The 22,923-nt window shown below is 35.0% G+C and overlaps 1 protein-coding gene across 1 annotated transcript; it reads left to right on the top strand.

Moving 5' to 3' along the window:
* The first annotated feature begins 5,916 nt into the window (after positions 1–5,916).
* On the top strand, positions 5,917–22,646 carry LOC144441104 (alpha-N-acetylgalactosaminide alpha-2,6-sialyltransferase 5-like). Its single transcript, XM_078130633.1, has 5 exons — positions 5,917–6,023; positions 8,965–9,165; positions 10,700–11,112; positions 14,917–15,024; positions 16,566–22,646. Exons 1-5 carry the CDS (start codon positions 5,997–5,999, stop codon positions 16,756–16,758), a joined length of 942 nt encoding a protein of 313 aa, XP_077986759.1. The 5' UTR covers positions 5,917–5,996; the 3' UTR covers positions 16,759–22,646.
* Positions 22,647–22,923: the final 277 nt, after the last annotated feature.

Raw genomic sequence — 22,923 nt, 5'->3', positions numbered from 1 at the left:
AGAATAAAGATCTAATAAGTCGTTACCCAGAGTTTCACGCTTCGAGCGATCTTCATACAACTAAATACATCATTCTCAGTATCAATGCCATCAAGGCCACACGCTTTACCCCTATCCATTTTATATTTATATTTCAATGGCAGATCTGATGTCTTGAACAGAGAACAGCTGTGGAAGGTCATTAACATTAGACAAACTGTTCAGTACAAACTCCTGATTGTTCTCAGACTTTACTGCAGAGAAAAGATTTTTAAAATGATCATGCCACATACTGGCGATATCTCTGTGACCAGTAGCTCCCCCAACAGTATTGGCAAGAGGCACACGATTAGTGCTTTGCTGATCAACACGTTTTCAAAATTGAATATCATCTTTGTTCAACAAGTCGGAGGCAAGGGCATTTGCCCTTGCAGTACATGCATTGGTTTTACACGATCTCAAAGCATACTTTAAAAATGTGCCTGGGAAGTCTGCATTTTTCTATAAGATAGGGCCATGTTTCTGTCTGGCAAAAACTAATTACCCAGAGCAAATCTAGCTTCATCATGAGCATATATAGTTATACATGTATAAGTTTTTAGTTGTCTGAACTAAAGTTTAATTTTTTTTCAGGGAACTTGAGACATTTTTACTACGATGCTCTATAGGTAAAGAAATTACACCCTATACGTAACACTATATTAAGATGTTCCAAATGGTGTCACGTATTATTTTTGCACTTGTGTTGCTGTAATTTGTCTCTCTCGAAATAAAACACTTATTTAAAAGAGAGAAAAAAAAAATAAATTAAACTTTAGTTCAGACAACTAAAAACTTACAACTCAGCCTGAGTCAACTGTAATATACCAGTATTGTACATCGTCGCAAACCACGGCATGTTTTACGGCAACGTTGTTCTTAACGAGCCTCCTACTTATTTCAAAATGTAGTGGTAGAAATAATAACTCTGGCTTGCGAGAATGGTATTGTATAGTCAAAATTAATCAGCGAAGGCTCTGTAAGCTATAACACTGTCGTAACGTAACGGATAGATTGTAGTCTATCGTATAAACCTACACATTCACTCACAGGTTAATTTCGAATCTGTGCACGTGCTTTCTCTCCACAAACAAACAAAGAAAGACAGACAGACAGAGTTGAAATCCACCACTTCGAAGCTCTAGGGTAACACTTACGATACTGAAATCAAATTGTAGTGGTAAATTGGCTCACCTTTCCTGTGGTTGGGATTTCGTTATTCGGGGATTAAAACAAGTAGTATGTTTCTCTGCAAATGGAATAGAAGGAATAACAGATCTAGAGCTCAATATCTTTACCACGAGGCTGTTGTAACCAACTACCCAAATCAAGAGTTGTTGATAGATCCAGACACGTCAAAGTATTAACATTCACCTTGCCATAGGGGAAAAGAAAGACACCGCCAGGTCAATGACATTGACGAAAACAAAGACCAACTTTAAGTACACACCCCCAGAGGATTGTCACGAATTGTGTAAAACAGTGTCAATATTTTGACAAATATGGGAATGGCGGAGTCGTAATAAGTTGCCAACCTTCTGAGCAGACTAAAATTACTATGTAAACCCGAAAAATAAACATCAGGGTCACAGGTGTACTTTTTACATGTTTATCAAGGGTATAAAGTCAGGCCATAAAGATTATCACTAGGTGACTAAAAATAAGTTTATGGGACATTGCGATTTTTTATGGGACATTACCATTTCTTGCGATACGACCTGGCTATTTCAATTACATTTTGAGCGTTATCATTAATTATTTACATAAACGTAAATTTGGCTGTCGTGAGTAATACTGAACCCTTCTATCTTACCTTGTTGTCACTACTACCGTGACTACTACTACCTACTACTACTACTACTACTACTACTACTACTACTACTGCTGCTGCTACTACTACTACTACTACTACTACTACTACTACTACTACTAGTAGTAGTAGTAGTAGTAGTAGTAGTAGTAGTAGTAGTAGTAGTAGTAGTAGTAGTAGTAGTAGTAGTAGTAGTAGTAGTTCACGTAATTGTAAACTCACACGAACCACAGGCTAACAGGCGCTGCCACTGAGACACACCCAACATTGTCAATGGTTACAGCGGCACTGCTTTGCTACCAAAACAGAACATTTGTTTATATGTATGTATGTGTATGTATAAGCTTATCTCACATTGTCATTGGCCTACATGGAAGCGTCTATGTATAAGCGTGTGATACCGGTATATGCACACAATTTCTCCTTTTTATATATCCAGAATACTTGTACGTATTCTATTGAATTGGCCAAGGTTTTTTTTTTGAATGACAGTGAAGGTGAAATCCAGCTGCAGTCAGTGGCCATGAATTGAACACAAGTGAGAGTCGGCTACACTTCAAGGACAAGTACAATTGGAAGTCACCCACACAGCAGCTGCAGAGCAAACAGACAAACACATATACATACGTTGTTGCATAGGCTATTTTCATCCAATTCTTTATTGTAGAAATATTGTTGTAACTTTATTAAAAATAAAGATATTGACTCAAAATTTTCAGAGTTTGTCCCTTTAATATTCATCGTAATATTAAAAACATTAAAATATAGTTTGTTTAAATTATGATGAAATTTGACACCTGTGTATATTATTATATCATATTTTTCATATTTTCCACGCTGTAGAAGGCAATTTGATTTTTTAATTTTTTTTACAGTTGTCATCATAAATATACATGTCAAAATCTGTCTAGACAAAATTTTGAAATTTTGATCCAAAATGCTTCCAATTAATTGTCAAAAAGGCAATTTTTGTTGTATGTGTTCCCCATTTTCAACAAAGCAGTGCTGATTGCCTGTTTCACTAACATAAAAATCCTCTAACCAGTTTCTCGTCCTTCATCTCAATTATCAAATAAAACAAACCCAAAAGTTGGCTTTACATAGTGTTATTGATATATTCACATGACGTCCTAGCCCACACAACCCCCTTAACACACACACACACACACACACACACACACACACACACACACACAGTCATATCACACACAATTTAATATCAGAACTCAATTGACAAAGAAATATAGATATTTACATATGTAACGTCAGTATGGTAAGGTAACGAAGAAAGTCACGAACTCCGATCCCTTGTACAAGTGTACGGTGAATTTTGAGATTAGATACCGAGTCACGAATTACTTCACATATTGCAACGCACGAGCCCATAGTCCTCCATTCCATGAGCAATGTAATATTGATATAAGTACACTCCGCTGTGTCACAAGTTGATAACATATAGACTGCAAGATCCGTCGTAGCTGGCGCGCTATTCGCTGACGATTAATGATATACGAGAGTTATCCCACCACCACCAGCTTGCTTTCAGTTTCACTACACTACTAGCACGACCGTGGGATATCGTAACGTCCTCATCACCACAATCATTTGTGAACTAATATTCCAGGAGTGTGATCTTTTAGTCTAGGATGGTCGTAATATAAAAATATGACGGGGAGGACAATTATAGTCCAATTCTCGTTTATGAAGGAATACCCTTGGCTTAAATTATCTTCAGAATCACACCCACCACCGTATTGACCTCGCCGCGTACACGTCCTTACGAATATGGGTTCATGGTATAATGTCACAAATTTGATTGATGGCAAGTTCAAATATTGTGTAGTACATGCAGGGTCTATGGTTCAAGGAGGGCTCATATTATTGAGTTAATGAGGAGAAAATTGCCAAGGTTTCTTTTCATTTAATTATAAGATTCTTTAAAAGACGTAATTTATAGGTTTAGTAGATGATGAGTTTCATTTCATGATTGTGGGATAAATTACAATAAAAACCCAGCACATATAACTTTGGCACATACATCAACTATAACAAAGCATACATGTCGTATAAAGCATGTTTGTAAAGTTTTAGATGAGTAATTTGCATAATTAATGAATGGTTTTCGGTAATTAAGTTATATCTTAAGAATGCAAGCTTCAAATTTCATATAACTTGGTACATACACGAACTATAACAAATCACACGTGTTGTTTGACACGTGTGGTTTTTATATAGAGTTTTGAATTGTGATGGCTAATTTGCATAAACGATCACTTTTACATGTAATAATTAGGCAATATCTTTACAGTGTAAGCTTGAAATTTCAGATAATTTAGTACATGCATTGATGGTAAAGAAGTATGTGTTGATATAGCTTATAATCTAAATGGTTAATTTGCAAACTTCAAATTTCATGTAGTTTCATATAATTAATTTTCCAATTATGGAGCACGCATCATGTTGTATGATAGTTATAGCTCAGAATTTTGCATTCAAACAATAGGACCGAAAAGGTACGGTTTTGCCCTTACGGTTAGGCATTCGGTTTAAATCTGTGTTTATTATTTTAGGATGTCATGAGTTGTGAAATTATTATCTCTAGCTGATGAACGATGACTAAAACTGAATAATTGAAAAAGTACTGAAAATAAAAATTACATTGAAACTGTGACTGCCATTTCAAATTTTGGACAAACTTCGTGAATTTTCATACAGTTATCAAGTAGCCTATGTGGTAAATTTTAGCATGTGTTTTGATCACATTTCATGGAACGAAAAACTAATCTAAAACCTACAATGGTCGACAACAATACGTTGCAAGAAATTTCTAAACGCAAGGAAAGTTAAGCTTACATGTTCAGAGACATAGTTGAATATCACTGCATGGACAGAATAGAATTAGCTCTGGATTTATACGCTACGGGGTTTCGACACGTCATCTCGAGAAGACGTGTCGAAACCCCGTAGCGTGGAAATCCAGAGCAAGGACAGAATTTGCGTTGCAGGACTTCACCGTTGGACAAATCGTGCCATGATTTATAACCTGTGTGTCTTTTTCTTAGCCCAGACTGTTTTTACGCTGTAGTATACTAATAGTACGACAGATATGTACATCGATTCACAGGGCTCACGCTCACAGTCTACCATCTTATTTCAATTCTGGCCAGTTTCACAATAATGAATGTTATACGTTAAACCATGGTTAATATACTAATAGTACGACAGATATGTACATCGATTCACAGGGCTCACGCTCACAGTCTACCATCTTATTTCAATTCTGGCCAGTTTCACAATAATGAATGTTATACGTTAAACCATGGTTAAACCTTACCGTGATGGTGTACACCCGGGGGTGTACACGTGTGTGTAAGCGGCTGAAGTCGTGGTTGTTGGAAAAAACAGATACTATCACACGTAAATTAAAGTGTTGAGAACTGATATAATGTTTGAGCGATCAATTTCGAAGGTAATAAGAACGTGTGTTTGACGCCGAAACACGTCGTAATGGACACGTCTGTCACGAGCACGACGTATTCGTGACAGGCGCCGGGTACGAGCAGACTCGGCCAAAGACAAGTTTAAAAAAAGTTGAAAAAAAAGTTGAAAAAAAAGTTAAAAAATAAAAACCAAAAAATATATTATGACTTTCAATTATATATAATCCTTGAAAAAAAATTCTGGTTTGACGAAAAATAAAACAATAATCTCAAATAAATGAAAACTTGTTTGAATTAAATAATGTTAATTTAACCATAGACAGTGTCTATGATTTAACATGGAATAAAAGTGTGGATTCCATCGAAAAACAACGCCTAAACGGTTGAAATTAGTTTGCAACTACGAAAAATATAAAATACTACAGCTAAATAAAATAATACTTTTGGCCTGAACGGCTTGCCATAGTTCTGACCACGTAGGGTGTAATTTCCTGATCAATGTTATCATATGTATATATCTGCATTATTTGTTCTGGTATAACACTGCAGAGTGATATCATGATACGGATATCGGCGAGACATGTGACATGACTAAACTCTGACCGTATGCAAATGAGATCGCATGTGGTTCATGATCATATTACAAGATGGGTTCCTTGCGGATGAACGTATATTTAGAAGTCGGTACGTTATAAGATGTCGTTCGCCACAGAGGGTATTTGGTGACTATGACCGGCCAGTCTTCGAACAAGTGGGTAGGTACAGTAGATAAAATATTTCGCTGTATTTAAGGAGATTATGACGTCGAAGAAGATCGATAAAGAAGGCGACAATGGATCGTCCACTTCAAGTTCCATTCTTCCAGTGTCGATGGAGCGTAGCGGGCGATAAATGTCGACCGGGCACGGATCGCGTTCACGACACGTACACTCGTACCGTAAAGAATATTGACGATGGATGGCGGCTTTCTGTCATGAGTATCTAGTAGGGGCAGAGTTGCGTTCTAAATTAGTACGGTGTATGTTGACAATGACAGATCAATTATATAGATCACAGTCACTCTATTACTAACCATGGATGTATCACTAATACAAATCCATGCACTAACTAACCTAACCGGGTCATTTTTGAACAATGAAAGCTAGTGAAGCGAGTACAGGCCCTAGTTACACTTGGCGTTACATTAGCTGTTGTGTTGAAGATTTGTCGCATACAAAGAGGCCTTGAGAGGCCTTGAGGCTAGCAACTACGACTTTGACAAAGCGCGTATACCAAGGAGGTACGTGTAGGGGCGGACCACAGGTACTCGAATCAATATGTATGATTTTATTAAAAATTATGTATAGTAAATAAGCCTATTTACCATACTTTAAAAAAAAAATCGTACAAAAAAAATAAAAATGTGTATACTATAGTAAAAAAGTCTTATTTACCTTACATATTTTTTTTAAAAAATCATACAGATTGATTCAAGTACCTGTGGGGCGGACGATCGCTCAACCTCACCCAAGCTCAATAGTTGATTTCCGGTTCCAAGATGCATTGCGTGAGATGACATTGCTTATGTTGTTAGACTTTAATAGTCTTGTTTTGTCTTTTTTATTACCTTTAAAATAACATTTTCATCAGGAAATAATGGAAAGACATGTTGATCTCTTTGATTATGAGTGATTTTATAGAAGAAAGACTAAATGCCAGCAATGACAGACAGTGATTTTCCAGGTGAAACCAGGGTACGGTCAGATGACAACTCCCCTCCAGAGTAGTGCGTGCAGACCCCTCAGCACATACACAATACATCATGGCATTGTATGGAGAGATGCAAAATGCATAGTTGCCATGAAAAAAGTAATGAGAGACAAAAAAAACCCACAAATAGGGTCACCCTAAGTTGATTAAAATTTACTTCTAATGTGTGTTTACCATCATATTTTTAGTCCCCGCGGACAAAGTCCGGAACGGGGACTTATGGATTGGGTTCCATCTGTCCGTGCGTCCGTGCGTCCGTCCGTCCGTCCGTGTGTCCATCCGTCCGTTCGTCCGCAGCTGTTTCTTGGAGATGCCTGGACCGATTTTTTTTCAAACTTGGTACAGGGGCAACATACTATGGCATACATATGCATGTCAATTTGTTTTATGATACGATCCAATATGGCCGCCTAGCAACCATTTTGTTTGCGAATTTTCCCTGTCTAGAGCCATAACTCAGACATGCTTTAACAGATCTCATTCAAAGTTGATATTAGGACAGTGTTCTATGACATACATGTGCATATTCATTGTTGTCATGATACGATCCAATATGGCCGCCTAGCAGCCATTTTGTTTGTGAATTTTCATGTCCAAAGCCATAACTCAGACATGCTTGAACAGATCTCATTTAAAGTTGGTATTAGGACAGTGTTCTATGACATACATGTGCATATCCATTTTCGTCGTGATACGATCCAATATGGCTGCCTGGCAGCCATTTTGTTTGTGAATTTTCCATGTCCAAAGCCATAACTCAGACTCCATTTTCATCGTAATATGATCCCCCATACCCAACCAATCCTTTATTGTTGGAGGCATATTCCATGTCCAACAAGCACACACAACATATCTAAGTCTTTGTTTTAGGTTCACAAATGTTGTTGCGTGATCAGAGTAGTGATAATTCCTTAAAACCCAATTATAGCGGGGACTGTGTCATTCTCAATGACTTGTTTACATTGCACTGGTTGTAGTGGTGTGAACACTACAGTTTTCATGTAGGGGGAAGGTTTTGTCCTAAACGAACAAAAAAGTCCATTTATAGAGCATGTGTGACATTTTGCCAATTTTATACAGTGTTCTTGTTAGTAGGGGAGGTAAGGAGATAAAATCTACCTGAGTTCCCAAGTCACTTTACCGGGGTTCCCCCACCAAAATTATAGTATATGATAGATAGGAAGCTATGCCAGATTTATCATATTTTTCTCTTTGTCTTAGGGACAATCGTACAATGTGTATGTTTATGTGTATGTTTTTTAGTCATGCGCATTACCATTGGCAGTATTTTATATGCACTATTACAATATTTACGCATAATTTAATTTGAACTTTGTCTCATTGTGTTCAGTTGTTGAAAAAAAATTGTGTAATTGAATTTTGTCTATGTATACTTTATTGCTCAACAAAAATAGCAATAGGTACAGCTACTCTGATGTAAAAAAACCTCCAAATTCCTTCTTCACAGGTTATAAAACGTATGTCTGTAAACCTGGGACACTTCTTAAAGGGAAACACCACTCCATTAAATAAAGACAGTTTCATAAATTATGGATTCTGGCGAGTCATTTCATGATTTTACATCACCTACAATTATTTACAATTTCAGAGAAGCATCAAATTGATTACTTGCCTATGTAGGGTATCTTTGCTATGGGGCTATTGCATCATGGGAGTCTGCTGAAATAATGTCTTCAATGGTTGAACACTGAATATTCATGAGCCTTGAGTGCCTATACCCTTCAGTCACGCGAGTGTAAAACATCTTTGAATTGAGTCAGGTGGGGACGGAGCTAACATACCTACTCAAGAGTCAAACTTGAACTTGTGTTATAATATCAGATCCCAAAATTACTTTTACTAATTTGGTTGTTGTAATTTCTCTTCTAATCCATTTTGTGTAATAAATTTACATTTTGTCTCCTAATTTTTATATTTTGATTACAGGGGTTGAAGAAATGTACAATAGTTGTGTGTTCACCCATCGTCCTTGTGGTGCTTGTTTTATATACATTTTCATATTATGACGTAATCAAATTGAGCAAATATGCAGTTCCAGCTGTACCAAAAACCGTTTTACCAGTATTCAAGGATGGTTACAAGCAGGTCGATCTTCATGGTATTGTGTCTATCATTGATAAAAAGAAGGCCAGTATACAAATTTATTATATATAAATAGATAAAAATATCCTGAATTCTTGCTACCTGTAATAGCATTGTACATGAAGACACATCATTAAAACATCTATCATTAGATTTCTTGTAGTCAACACCATGACTTCCACTCAATATATTAAAGTGTGTTACTATACTGTATGACTATCGACTCTGGGTTACAGTTACTAATGGAAATTTCTTCTCATAGAGTCAAAATAATTTTTGGAAGCAAATCCAAAGCTGTATGTATTCACCTTATTTGAAACTGAGATGTCGACAACTGTTTCCCTAAAGTTCATTTTATGTGTCTCTTCCGAGAGACTTGACAATAGCCCATTGTAGTACACTCCTGGCAGTTCTGATAGGGCATTGACGAAAATTTTGGATTCACTTCCATGCATTACTAAAGGAATGTGGGAGAATAAGTTGACTTTCTGGTTCAGTTTTGACCGTATAGTCTGAGGTAATCTTCTATGGTAGGTAGCAAGAATGCACCACACACACACACACACACACACACACACACACATGCATGCATGCACAGACGTACACATGCATGCATGCACGCACACACACACACACACACACACACCCGTATGCACTTGACTTTCCCTTGGACATTCTGCTGGGAAAAATAATTATAGAGGAATATACTGTGATATTTGAGTTCACAAAAATAGGGGGATTATAGAAAATTGTTTGAACTAATATGTCACTTAAAGACATGTAGTGCTATTGGCTATTAAGTTAAAGTATTTGGGGAAATTGGGGTATCTATAGATTGTCTGCTTTTGAGCTGCTATTTTAACATTAGTGGGTTCCAAATGGGTTGTTTTTATGGTGCTATCTGTAATTCTGTTTTAAAAGCTGCATTATAGTTGAAACTGGAACTGTAAGGTGATAACTCCAGTTATAACTAGCACAGTTTTAACATGGTGACATATTCAAAACCAAGCTTCGCTCAAGTTTTAAACTTGTCACTACATTACCTATGAGTAATAATTGATGTCTAATTAACAGATATAATGACTTTTTGTAAGTAATTGACAGAAATCATGGATTATTTACTGTGCTCTTTCTACATCACAACAACCTGTGTCTATGTTATTGGTTTTGCAGTGCTCAAAATATGAATCAAATTGCCATTATTTGTCTTGATTTTTCATAAAATTGTACTTGAGGAGGAATTATAATGTCAATATTTTACTTCATTCAGCTGGAAAATACTTGTGACCCACCAGTTTGTCACTAGTCATCTAGTGACTCGTACTGACAATACCCTCTTAGGTCATGAGTATTTTCTTCAGCTGAACGAAGAAAAATATTTAGGAATAATCTTTAATTTCCTAAAGTTGTACCAATTTCTTTTTAGCACTTGAGCATGCATGACTCCCAGGCTTCAACTGTTTTATTAGTATTTTTGAACTTTGTTATCTGAGGTGAAATCTTGTCAAACTTGCATTATATTAAGGTAATGATGTTGTAAATTCTTACTGTTATATTTTCCACCGTTTTTTATACACAGGCTATTAGCATGCAGTGCAATCAATGTGCTCTTGTTTCCAGCTCTGGACAGATGTTAAATTCAAATCGTGGTCAGGAAATCGACAACACCGAATGTGTGATACGAATGAATAATGCACCTACCAAAGGCTTTGAGAAAGATGTTGGAAAGCGGACTACAATAAGAATAATTGCCCACTCGGCAGTTACTAATGTGGAAAAAAAGAAGGAGGAGCTGATGTCAGGATACAGTAAACCTTCTGTTGTTATTATGTGGGGGCCTTACAGTACCATGAGATCTGATGGCTATGGTGGAGCGTACAACTTTGGTAAAAAATATGCACTCAAGTATGATGATATTGAATTCTTTATGCTTACACAAGGGCAGATGCATAGAACTGATTACACATTTGAATATGAAACGGGAAAACCAAGGTAGGTTGTTTTCAAACATAGCATTGTCAGGTGTATAATTAGATGTTATTATATTTCTCTTTGTTCAGCCAAGGAAAATACAAGTGACCTAAGGGACATGTCTAGGAACTCATAGTGACAACCCTTAGGTCATTGGTATTTTCAGAGGCTGAATGAAGAAAAATATTGGAGACTAACATAATTATACCAGTGCCAGTAATATCACAGAAAAATCAGGGAAAGTAATGGCAATTTTGAAAGTGTGGACTCATATTTCAAACACAGCATAACCAGTGACCAGAAAATATATTCCATATTTTTTTGGTATAATTTATATTTAGAACAAAAAACAAGGATAGATTGAAAATTTTGTTGGTGTGGGTGCTGTTTTATTAATCATTTTCCAAACACATTTTAATTGTGGATTCAGAGTGTATAAAGAGAGCCAAAAAGCACTGAAAATTTCTGTCTGGAAAAATAGCTCAAACTAAATTCCACACTTGTGGAAAAGAGTGGGAAATAAATTGAGATATGGTTTTTGAGGATATGACAGTGTTTAATACAACATAATGTTTAGAAGAGTTTGTTATAAAGAGGTTGCAGTGTGTGTGTGTGTGTGTGTGTGTGTGTGTGTGTGTGTGTGTGTGTGTGTGTGTGTGTGTGTGTGTGTGTGTGTGTGTGTGTGTGTGTGTAACAACTAGAGCTGTCATTGTTTATTTGTTAGAGTTCAAAATTCATTCCTCCAACCAGACCCTTGATTTGGATTTCACTCAAGGCTTTATGCTTCAACTGAACAATTTTGAAACGATTGTTGCAAGGGAATGCTATTGTTGAGCGAGTTGAATAATATACATATATAAATAAGTTGTCATGTTATTTGATAATTTCTGGGTGATTGTTAACCAGATACATGTGATATATTGCAGATGGTTCTTTTAGTCTATTGATACCTAGAGAAATGCACAAAATCTCATGATACACAGTTAAGAAATTCGAGGAAGCTATCTCTGTAAATTGTCAAAATGACCATTTCTTGTAGTTAGGGAGTCTGGGTATTTGAGGCCAGTTAATATTTATGTAGATAGGGAGTCAAAATACATGTCATTATACAGACTGTCTGATCATAGATGCTATAGGAGTTATATTACTGATTATTATATCATAAATCCTAATTATGGCAACATATTGTCTGCTTTTCCTGTCATATATTGTGAAATTATGTTAATATGATAAATTGCACATTTGTTGCATCGTGGTAAAAAAATGGGTTTGATATTTTATCTTACCTATGTTTGTTTTAAAGTTTAAATTGTATGAAGATGTAAATTGAAAATATTGATCAATATTTCCTTATGTTACCTGGGAAATACAATGTAGAACGAAAATTTTAAATTTTTGTGTAAAATTTGAGTGAGAACTGTAGAATATGTTTGGAACTTTGAATAATATGTCATAATATAAGGTGAGTGAACCATGTATATAAATGAGTTCATTTTGTATAAATATGCGCATTTAATGACCTAACATGAATATCTTACCAGGTTTATTTAATATATATGCTTATAAATCTTTCAAGAATGTGAAGTCTTATGTTATAATTTGCATAAATATGCAAATTTTTATGATCTAACATGAATATCTTACCAGGTTTATTTAATATATATGCTTATAAATCTTTCAAGAATGTGAAGTGTTATGTTGTCATTTGCATAAATATGCAAATTTGATGATAAAACATGAATATCTTACCAGGTTTATCCATTGTGAAATGCATGTGAACATTTCAAGATGGGAAAGTTGTTTAAAGAAGTCATCTATCTTTTAATGTGTGGTGTCGTTATGTTCACCATTTCATCATATCATTCATCACTACAGTTGTTTCCATGGTAATACAATGGTGACACTGGTCACATGCACTACCTGACATTTGAGAAGGTGATACTGTTTTTTCTATATCTTTACCATTCATTTGGTTTTTATGGGTGTGTTTACTGTTCGGGAGTAAACGGTATAGTGTAATGTTAAAGTCACCCCAATGTGATAAAAATCTGATGTAAGAATATGACTCAATTCCTTTATTTACCTCAGTCTGTTTCATCCATATAGTGTTGTTTGTTTTCAATTTTGTTGTTCTCGAGTGATGATAGATTCTTCCGGGATGTTGACTAAATAAAAAACAAATGCCAATAAACTAAGAAAATAGAGGTACATAAGGAATCACATCAGGTTTTAATCGAGTTGTGGTCATGTGTGTTTATATCGCACAACTCCACCATCCTCATGTTGTGATGCTTCTGTCGTAATCTGGTACAGCGGGAAGATTCAAAAAAGCCACTAAGAATTTGCACTCACTCTTTTTGCTGATGCTTCATTAAAGGGGAACGCTGTTAGCAAAATGCAAGGGTGTTGGTAGTCTGTAACGTATTTGACAGGGTGTCCTCATACATCAGTCAATCCCCTCTGAGAAAGGAGGCCGGCGAGGCTGAAATGACATGATCAGTCAACCCCTCTGAGAAAGGAGGCCGGCGAGGCTGAAATGACATGATCAGTCAACCTCTCTGAGAAAGGAGGCCGGCGAGGCTGAAATGACATGATGTATCTTTATATTACAGTTAAGGGTGTTGGCAGTTGATAGTCACTCCCCCCCCCCTCCCCCCATATGACTTGACTCTAGACTATTACAACATAGAAGAAGATTTGGTAGCCTGGCGTTTATGCTGACCTGTTCAACAAAATAAGTTAGTAAGCTGAAGTACCATATAGTGAGCATTGCCCTAGGTTGTAACATGATCCATTTCATCATGAGTACTTCGTTCAATTGGAACACACGATATCGGAAATGACTCAGACCGTGTATATAAAAAACTAAGTTAAAGCAATTTTAAGAAAACGTAGGATGCTATGAATGTATTAACACCTAAATGGGTTTTAGGACCAACAACTATTAAGTCTGTTTACTGGTAGGTTGAGTGACCGTGCAACAGCTGTTCTGAACAGTTGTATGGTGTTTACTGAATCTGTCAGAAGACAGACTTCAAAATACTCACAAGACAGACATTAGTATTTGTATTATGTGTACAATGATTAGGTTACTACTAATCACGTACTATTGGTTCAGATAGGTTTCAAATTCTCTACTTCTCAGTACTCAAATATTGACAAGGTCACAAGTTATTTTGTTGCTGCATTATTAATTGCTGACATCAAGCAGAAGAAAAAGGCAACTTTGAGGAACTTTTAGATGACAAAATAATACTAAAACATCATCAACGGCCCTTCAAAAAAGAGAGGAAAACAATAGCCCTTCAATAAAATGTGTTAAAAAACAACGGAAGATGAAAAGAAAAGTTTACTTTCTGAAAAGGCAATTGCAATTCTACTGCAAATTTCAGACAACTGCTTAGCAACATTATGGAAATTCAAATTTCTGTAATATGCTAATCTAACCTATGCTAATCTTTGCTATGGGCTATTGCATCATGGGAGTCAGCAGAAATGATATATTCCAGTCGCACATTGAATATTCATATTCATGATAGCCATATCATCACATAATCAGCCCTCTAATATTGACAATATTGTGTAATTGCTCTAGTTCAACAGTGATATAAATGATAATTGTGATACAAAAAAAAATTATGCACCGAGAGTTTTTATGTCAAAAAAATCTTGCAAATTAATAGCGTGTAGATATCGCTTGGTAATTGTGGCAAAGTCAAAAGTGAAATTTCATGAAAAAAAACTATTTTATTCAGACTTACTAGCTTAGTTATTTTGTCTTCAAATTGTTGGAGATACTGATTCAATGTTTCATTACCTTTACAGAGAAGCATCAGGGTCCTGGTTAAGTACTGGCTGGTTCACGATAACCACCGTTCTTAATTTATGCAATAATACTAAAGTTTATGGAATGGTTGATGAAAATCACTGTCGGTAAGTTGTATCAATTTGTTTGACGTTGTGAAAGAGCATCGGTGATTAATTTGTGTGTGTGTGTGTGTGTGTGTGTGTGTGTGTGTGTGTGTGTGTGTGTGTGTGTGTGTGAACCAACAGAATACTCCTCGATGATTCTTACATCCCCTTATTAAAATAAAATTCATGACACTCTGAGTAACTGTCTATAACTCACTGGAGGCTATCAATCGGAATGTCAGATCATGCCTGGAAACACAATCAACAACCATCTGGATTATGATTGCGTAGTATAATATCTGGAGACAGTATCAGTGTCACTTGATATCTGACCCTGTGTGTTCTGACTTCCTCTGGTGGACAGTTGATTTATGGTTAGTTTCCTGGTGACATTTACACAGGGTAGAGTGTATGTAAATATAGTCAATTCAAGTGACAAAGCATCAAACACGGTACCTTCAGTGCACAATAACATTCCAAAAAAGAATGTCACAGACAAATAACAAATCACAAACTACTGTTGACAATGAAGGTTATCACTGACTGTGACTGATAAATCTTTTATTTCATGGCCCATTTTGGATTAGAATTAAAATATATGTATGAAACAGTAGTTGTCTGGCAGAGCTTAGTATAAAAAAAGTTAGTTCAGAGCAGAAAAATACAGCTGTGTAATTCTTGCCACTCCACTGATAAGATAACACTGACATGTGATAACAGGAAATGACACATACAGGCTGCACAGTTCCACAGTTGTGTAATAGTAATACAACCAATTTTGAACATTCTAGGTTTGCAGTAAGAATGCTATCCATAGCATAGACTCTCTCATAGCCCACAGAGCTTTGCATCACTAAAAGGGTTGTTTTGTATGTACCGATATCTACCACATAATTGTACTCGAATAAACTTGTACTGTGGGCCCTCATCGACTACATTCGGCTAATCATTTGTTGACTTGTTACTGCGATGCTCCCGAGAGCAGTTGCAATAACATGTCAATGAATGATTAGCCTTATGTAGTTGACAAGGGCCCGCAGTACAAGGATATTCAAGTACATAATATACAATTATGTGGTAGATATCAGTACATATAAAAGAGCCCTTTCTGCTAGCGACGTCCCGAGACTTTAGAGTCTATCCATGGCATCGAATCTGAAAATCACACTTTATGTCTTTCTCAATGAAATTTCAAATTCAACCGAAGTCACCCACATTTACATCAATCATGAAGTTCTGCCCAATGGATAAGTTAGTGTGTATTGTGGACGATTACATAATGTCCAAATATGGTATATTTGCCAGTTCAGGATGCTATTTATACATTGCTTACATCATTTTAACTGATTGGGGTTTACTCATTTACATATAATAAGAACGCGTGGTTCATGATTTCTTTGTGAGCTAGACGGGTGAAGAGATGATTCGATACTACCGGTAGAGCTAAACTAGCTGAATTACATTTACATGAATTACATACAAAAGAGAGGTATTGTGATCTACAGCATTGTATCAACTTTCAATACAGAAAGTGAGTTTTGAGTTAAATTTGTGTTTTACAGATTGCATCCTAAAAGTACTACACCATACCACTACTATGAATCAAAAGTTCGAGAATGTCATGTATACAACTCGATGGAAGCTGCTCGAAAGGACAGACATCGGTTTGCCCTTGAAAAGAAGATATTCGCAAGATGGAGCCCAGTGTACAACATAACATTTCATCAACCAGACTGGCCTATCAGTACTCCATGAAGACAAGGCTGGCTTTGTTATAGATTTTGATGCAAAAGATCCAAAAACCTAATATTGGAATATGTTAGAACATGAATTTTAAGATTTGGATTTGGATATCACAGATTTGATCAATCATTGGTGGGTGGGGAGGGGAAGAGGGCATAATTTGTAAAACTTATATTCATAGTGCAATTATCGTGCATGTACGATTCTGTAAAATCTTAGTTTCTTTCTTTTGATCTCTTAGCTTATCTATTTTATTTTATTTTTATTTGTCTTTTGTATTTGTCTTTCGTCATTTCAGTGCAAAAGCACAGCACTGTTCTTCTAATGATCCCTGTACATTCTACAGACAAACAAAAAGAAAACAAATGACTAACAATAAAAAGATCTTTCTGTCATGTTTTGTTTGTCACCCGAGTGACCCTTTCCTCAGTTTGCCTGTTTCTGTAAGTCCACATACTTATAAATTTTGACCACTCTCAAACTTGCTCCTGCTATGTTCATAAAGTGTTGTACTAGAGATAGGATGTTCAGTGTATAAAGTTGTGCAAGGAGAGCTTACAATCAAACTTTAATCACTCAGTTATAAACAACATATACCAGTGATGCATAGTTACAGCTCAGAAGTTTATCACAAGTACCTCAGTGTTATATTTGACATTTTGAAGACATTTACCCTTTTTTACAACTCATTTGAGAGTACATCTCACTGAACAATGTAAGTTTTACTCCTCATATTTACTTATATAAAAGTTAATGAGTACTAGTATTTAAGAATTCAACAAGTTACACACAAAAATTTATGTTACCTATAATATCAACCAAAGTTCTTAAACGAACTGTTTTTGGAGTGTATAAGCTCATATAATGAATTAGACCATTTATTGCTCATGGTGACATATAGATGGTTGATTTATTCTATATCTAGTTTTTTTTTTCATTGGCAAACAAGGTAAATTGACTGCTATAAATTGTATTGTACACTTGCATATTAATTAACTCATTTGCATAATTTATTAATTGACCAACAGCACATTTTAGGAGCATGGATTCAGAAACACAGAAAATTTTTATCTGTAGATGTTTGGCTGTTTTATGTGTAGCCTTTACACATATAAAGCAGGTTATACACTCAGTTTACCATAGTGTTTCCAGGTGCTCTGCATTTATGAGTATTTAGATCTTATAAACATCTCATTTGCATATTAAGAAGTTAAGTGATTTATGACAGCAATATGTCATTTCTAAATCTTAGAGTTGTGCTTTGTCACTTTTATTGAAATGTTATTTCATATTTATATTTTATATACATTATATTTTTTATTCCTTGGCAAGTAAGTTCTTAGAAGCATTGTACTGTACATTTCATTATGTGCCTTTGCATATTAAGCTGTGCATTTGCATATTCTGAAATACCTTTACTATGTTATTCAGTGCCATGACCACCAGTGCCAAATTGTTTATCCATGTTTGCTTTATTATTACAATGTGATTTTATACAGAAATATATTTATATTGTTTTATGTATATCATTTGTTAGAGAGGACATTCTAAAATGTGTGCTCTACATTTTGCAGCCATTTGCATATTAAACACCTCATTTGCATAATTTAAAATTAAATGTTTAAGAACAGTAGTTTTAAGCTGTCGATGTACTGTTCTTTGTTGAAATGTAGGCTTAGTTTGTTTATTGTTTACAACTGTTCATATTTATATACATTTTACAATGCATATTTATTCTTTCAACTGGTATTTCTGTATGAATAAAGCTATTTGCATTTTGTGTAATATTGACTTGTCAGGCCAACTCAAATGCCATACCTCAAGAATTAAAACTCAAATGACAGTAAGTTGTCGGATAGAAAGTTAAGAAAAATATACAATGATTACAGAGCCAACAATTAAAATGATAATTTCTTACAGTGTCCTCTCTTACAATACTTAGTGATGAATTTAGGTTTGAAACTTTGACTGAGGGTTTTTGAAAAGGAAAATAATTTTTAAAAATTCAATTTTGATTTTCAGGTTTTTGAGGCAGAATACAAATTATTTAATAATGAGAGAGATTTATTATTATATTTATTACAGTATGTTGTGAAATTCGACAATGATCTGTAAACATAATCTTTTACAGCCCAATATGGGTTTTGTGGACCGAGGTTGTAGCCGAAAGGGTCCGACTTTAGGAGGGCCCGTAAGCAGTATTACCGAGGTCCAATAAACCCATATCTGGGCCGTACAGGTTTTATCATATGCCCCAAGTAGTGGCATGGTAACCATCATTTGAATCACATAATCACATTAATTGGTACTGAAATATTATTTTATTTGCAGAAATGTCAAAATAGTGAAGATAATAACAAAGCCAAATCACTGAGTGAACGGATATCGATGAGCATGCCACTTGCCATACTTGAGCCAAGTGTGCCGGGTCATGATATGGAAAATTATTGCTCAGGTTTGGTGTGCGTGCTCTCCATTGAATTTCGATACTGGGTATATGATAATTCAGTGTGCAGACTGCAACAATCATGCAGAAATACAAAATTTACTTAATAGTGAGAATAAATGTTCATGGAGTCTGAATTCATACTTAGAAATGAAAATTGCAGCTAAAATTTGGATTTGCTGTGAAGAAATTTTTTGACTCAAAGTAGAAATTTTACAGCCCAATATGCAGCCGAGTAGAAATTTTCGGTACTAACTATGTGATATTGTTTTATATTGTCATCTCAAACTTTGGATTTAGGGTCGTTAGTTGCTGTTCCATCTGTGCTTCATTAATGGAACATGTACAAAATCATGAAAACGTCTCCAAAACTTAAAATATACTAAAGAACATTTTTATTTTCATACGATCAAGTTAGTTCAAATTTGGACTAAAATACAGTTCAAGGTATAGACTGTAAGAGTCATGGTGTTATGGTGCCCGCATATATTGGCCTACCCCTCTCAAAGAAGAAGAGGAGGAAGGTGAGAACATAATAACACAATGCACAACATATCTCACAGTCTGCTATTAGTGGTGTGCTATAGTCTTTGCCACCGTAACTCTAATTTTATATTCTAGTTTATCAATGTAGTTGCTGGTCAATCTGAACGTTATAGGTTTAATATGAACGAGATGTCTTGAATATTGCAATAGCATTGTAAAGGGAAAGCATACTCTGTGAATTAATGATTTTTTGATAAAAATATGAATATTAAATATGATAAAATGGGTCGGTTTCATTACCAACTTGTGTAATCTTATCTATCACACGTACACCAATAGTTTTAGTTTGTGTCTATCTTAGTTTTTGCCTTTAATTTGATTTCTGTAGTATGGAATGATATAAGAAAATGTCATTCAAGTTACAGCTATGTTGTGATACTAGAGTCTTAAGCAATTACAAAAAATGTATTTTCTTAAGTGATTACAAAGAAATGTAAAGTTTGAAAATAAGAAAATAAAATAAAAAGTTCTTGTTACATTTACTTCACTTTTATACCTACCTTAACTTGTAACAACGTTTTACAACCAGGTCACTTGCTGCAAACCTATTCTCCTAATTCAACACTGTACTACACGAGGGCCAACATAAAAATGTTCACTTGAAATGTACTGTAGTAATGCTTGAATCTTGTTCACCCGGATAGCGTAACTTTGTACATATATTTAGGCATCAAGATATTTTGGAATCTTGGACACCTGGATAGCGTAGTAACTTTGTCCACACATTTCAGCATCAAGGGATTTCAGTCCAACTACTGGTGGGGTACTGAGTCCTGCATATATAATATACTAGTGTGATCTGCCACAAAAAATTTGCATTCTAGTGTGTTGAATAGTCCATCAAAGTCACCTGTGCATTGATTGAGGTCACCTGTGTGTTGTCCAAGGACATCTATTTAAAACCAGGCTGTTCTTGTGTGCACTGTGTACTGTATGGCATTGAGATACAGGCACTGATTCAGGCACATTCTCATAAAATGTTTACACTTCAGATTCCTACTTGTGTTAGTCATGAGTTACAAATATTTACATCAACTTTCAGTTTTTAGTATATATATGTGTAAATGTACAATTTGGTGACATTCTCATATGCCAGGACACCATTTGTATGGTTCAATGCACACTTGTAGATGAAATGGTGTGTTCTCACTGAATCAGTATGAAATGTCTGGCCCATACCTGGACAATAGGTTAGACTGGCAGAAAATAAACAGTGGCAATATATTTTGTTTTGTTGCAGTTAAAGTGGCGCAGGTCAAGGTTATTAGCTGTTAATCAGGATTAAAATACTTGCATAAAATTGCGATTTAATCATACTAGTGTATAATGTCTATAGTCAATACATATGCCTGATAAACGTGATAAACTACATATACCGAAATGTTGAGGAAACCCACAATATGCCATCAACAGTGTTTATATCACCTGAAAACTATTGTGAATGCCATCCAAGGCAAGCATCAACACTTACAAATCTATGTATGTATTACTTTAATTTGTTCAATAATTGAGTATTGCTTTGTTTTATTTCAGTTTTTTACATAATGTTTGTCGTGTTTGTATGTTTCAAAGTTTCAGTTTCTCCCTGGGAGAGTACTAAAATGTATTGTATTGTATTGTATTGTACTGTATCATTAGACTACTAGTATGGTTAAATTAAAGTTTTTTGCAAGTATTTTAATCCTTGAGTAAGTTGACATGACGTGCCACTAAACTACTGTAAGTACAAAATATGTGAGAGGTAAATAACCATAAAATGATCTGAATCTTTAATGAGTTTCACACATCTGGCTTTTCTTGATAAATGTCACCTTCTATCAGTAATGAGTCCAAAGGTTCAATAGTCAGAGAAAATAACACCTGTGTTTCTGTTTACTTGAAACGTTGACAGATAATGTTAACGAGAAAAAGACTGCAATATTATCTTTACCCAGTAATTTGTAATTATGAACATTGTATGTGATAAATGAAAACATGCCACAGAGAACAGTCTGGATTGTTTAGAGACAATCGCTGAATGTCACACAAGTTGAATAAATGAACTTCGTTCGTTTAGGAGAGAAGGGGTCTGGCGTCAATATAATTGCTGAAATTCATTTTCACACTTCTAACCAAATTTTGAAAAGTTTCCTGCCTTCATTGATACCAGGTTCTGTATTTAATGTTGATAAGTTGATTAAAGTTTACTTCTAATGCAGTGCTGGCTTTCCAGTAGTACCAGTATTTGAATGTGTTTATCACCATGTTTTTACATTACATCGATCCTAGTGGTATGACTTACAATTTTCATCATAGTTTACATCATATATAAACATGTCAATGTTGCACTTGTGAACGTTCATTTAGGGGGAGGGGGCTTTGTCCTAAACAAATGAAGTTCGTTTATTGAGCTTGTGCAATCATCCTTTAGGCAATCCTTTTTAGGAAACATGTCACAACAAATTATTAACCAGAATTCAGTAAGTTAAATTCATGACAGACACAATTTTATGATTCATAATTAGAAATAAATCAATATACATATATATTTTATTTATAATTTTAGATTTTAAAATACCAGTTTTTCATATTTTTGAATTTATGTTGAAGTCCTTGTAATATTTGTGTACATCTAGAGTACACGACTGATATTATTAAATTGTAATTTTTGCATATTGCGTACTTTTAAAACATAATTTTGAACTAATTTTTATTTCTGTTAAACATGTGATAAAAATTGCTTTTGATGAAAATTTACTTCATGAAATATTGTCGTGTCTTTTTTGTATGATTTTATGATGTAAAGTAAGAGTATTTGTCACTGTAGGTATGATTGTAATGATTGGTAATGCAGTGTAGACAGACATTTAGCCGGGCTAATTAATAATAAAGGTGTTATGTGTAATAAAGGACAGAATCAATTTCAGAATTCGGCTTATTTTACCATTTTTCTTTTTGTTTATTTCTTCTACTTTGGAATAAATCGAAATAGTCAGAATATTATATATTATTGCATTGGTTATATGCCTGAGGGCAAGGATATTGCCTTGATATTGGGTTATATGCCTGAGGGCAAGGATATTGCCTTGATATTGGGTTATATGCCTGAGGGCAAGGATATTGTCTTGATATTGGGTTGTATACCTGAGGGCAAGGATATTGACTTGATATTGGGTTGTATGCCTGAGGGCAAGGATATTGCCTTG

This window comes from Glandiceps talaboti, chromosome 10 (genome assembly GCF_964340395.1).
Source record: "Glandiceps talaboti chromosome 10, keGlaTala1.1, whole genome shotgun sequence".
In the NCBI taxonomy this organism is placed as follows: Eukaryota; Metazoa; Hemichordata; class Enteropneusta; family Spengelidae; genus Glandiceps; species Glandiceps talaboti.
The sequence above is the reverse complement of the archived record's forward strand: the minus strand, read 5'-3'. Positions and strand labels throughout refer to the sequence as shown.

Bases quoted from the DNA above. Each gene is read 5' to 3' on its own strand.
- LOC144441104 (XM_078130633.1), top strand. From the start codon at position 5,997: ATGACCGGCCAGTCTTCGAACAAGTGG. The intron at 11,113-14,916 runs GTAGGTTGTTTT...TTACCTTTACAG, and splicing joins TATGAAACGGGAAAACCAAG to AGAAGCATCAGGGTCCTGGT. The intron at 15,025-16,565 runs GTAAGTTGTATC...TGTGTTTTACAG, and splicing joins GTTGATGAAAATCACTGTCG to ATTGCATCCTAAAAGTACTA.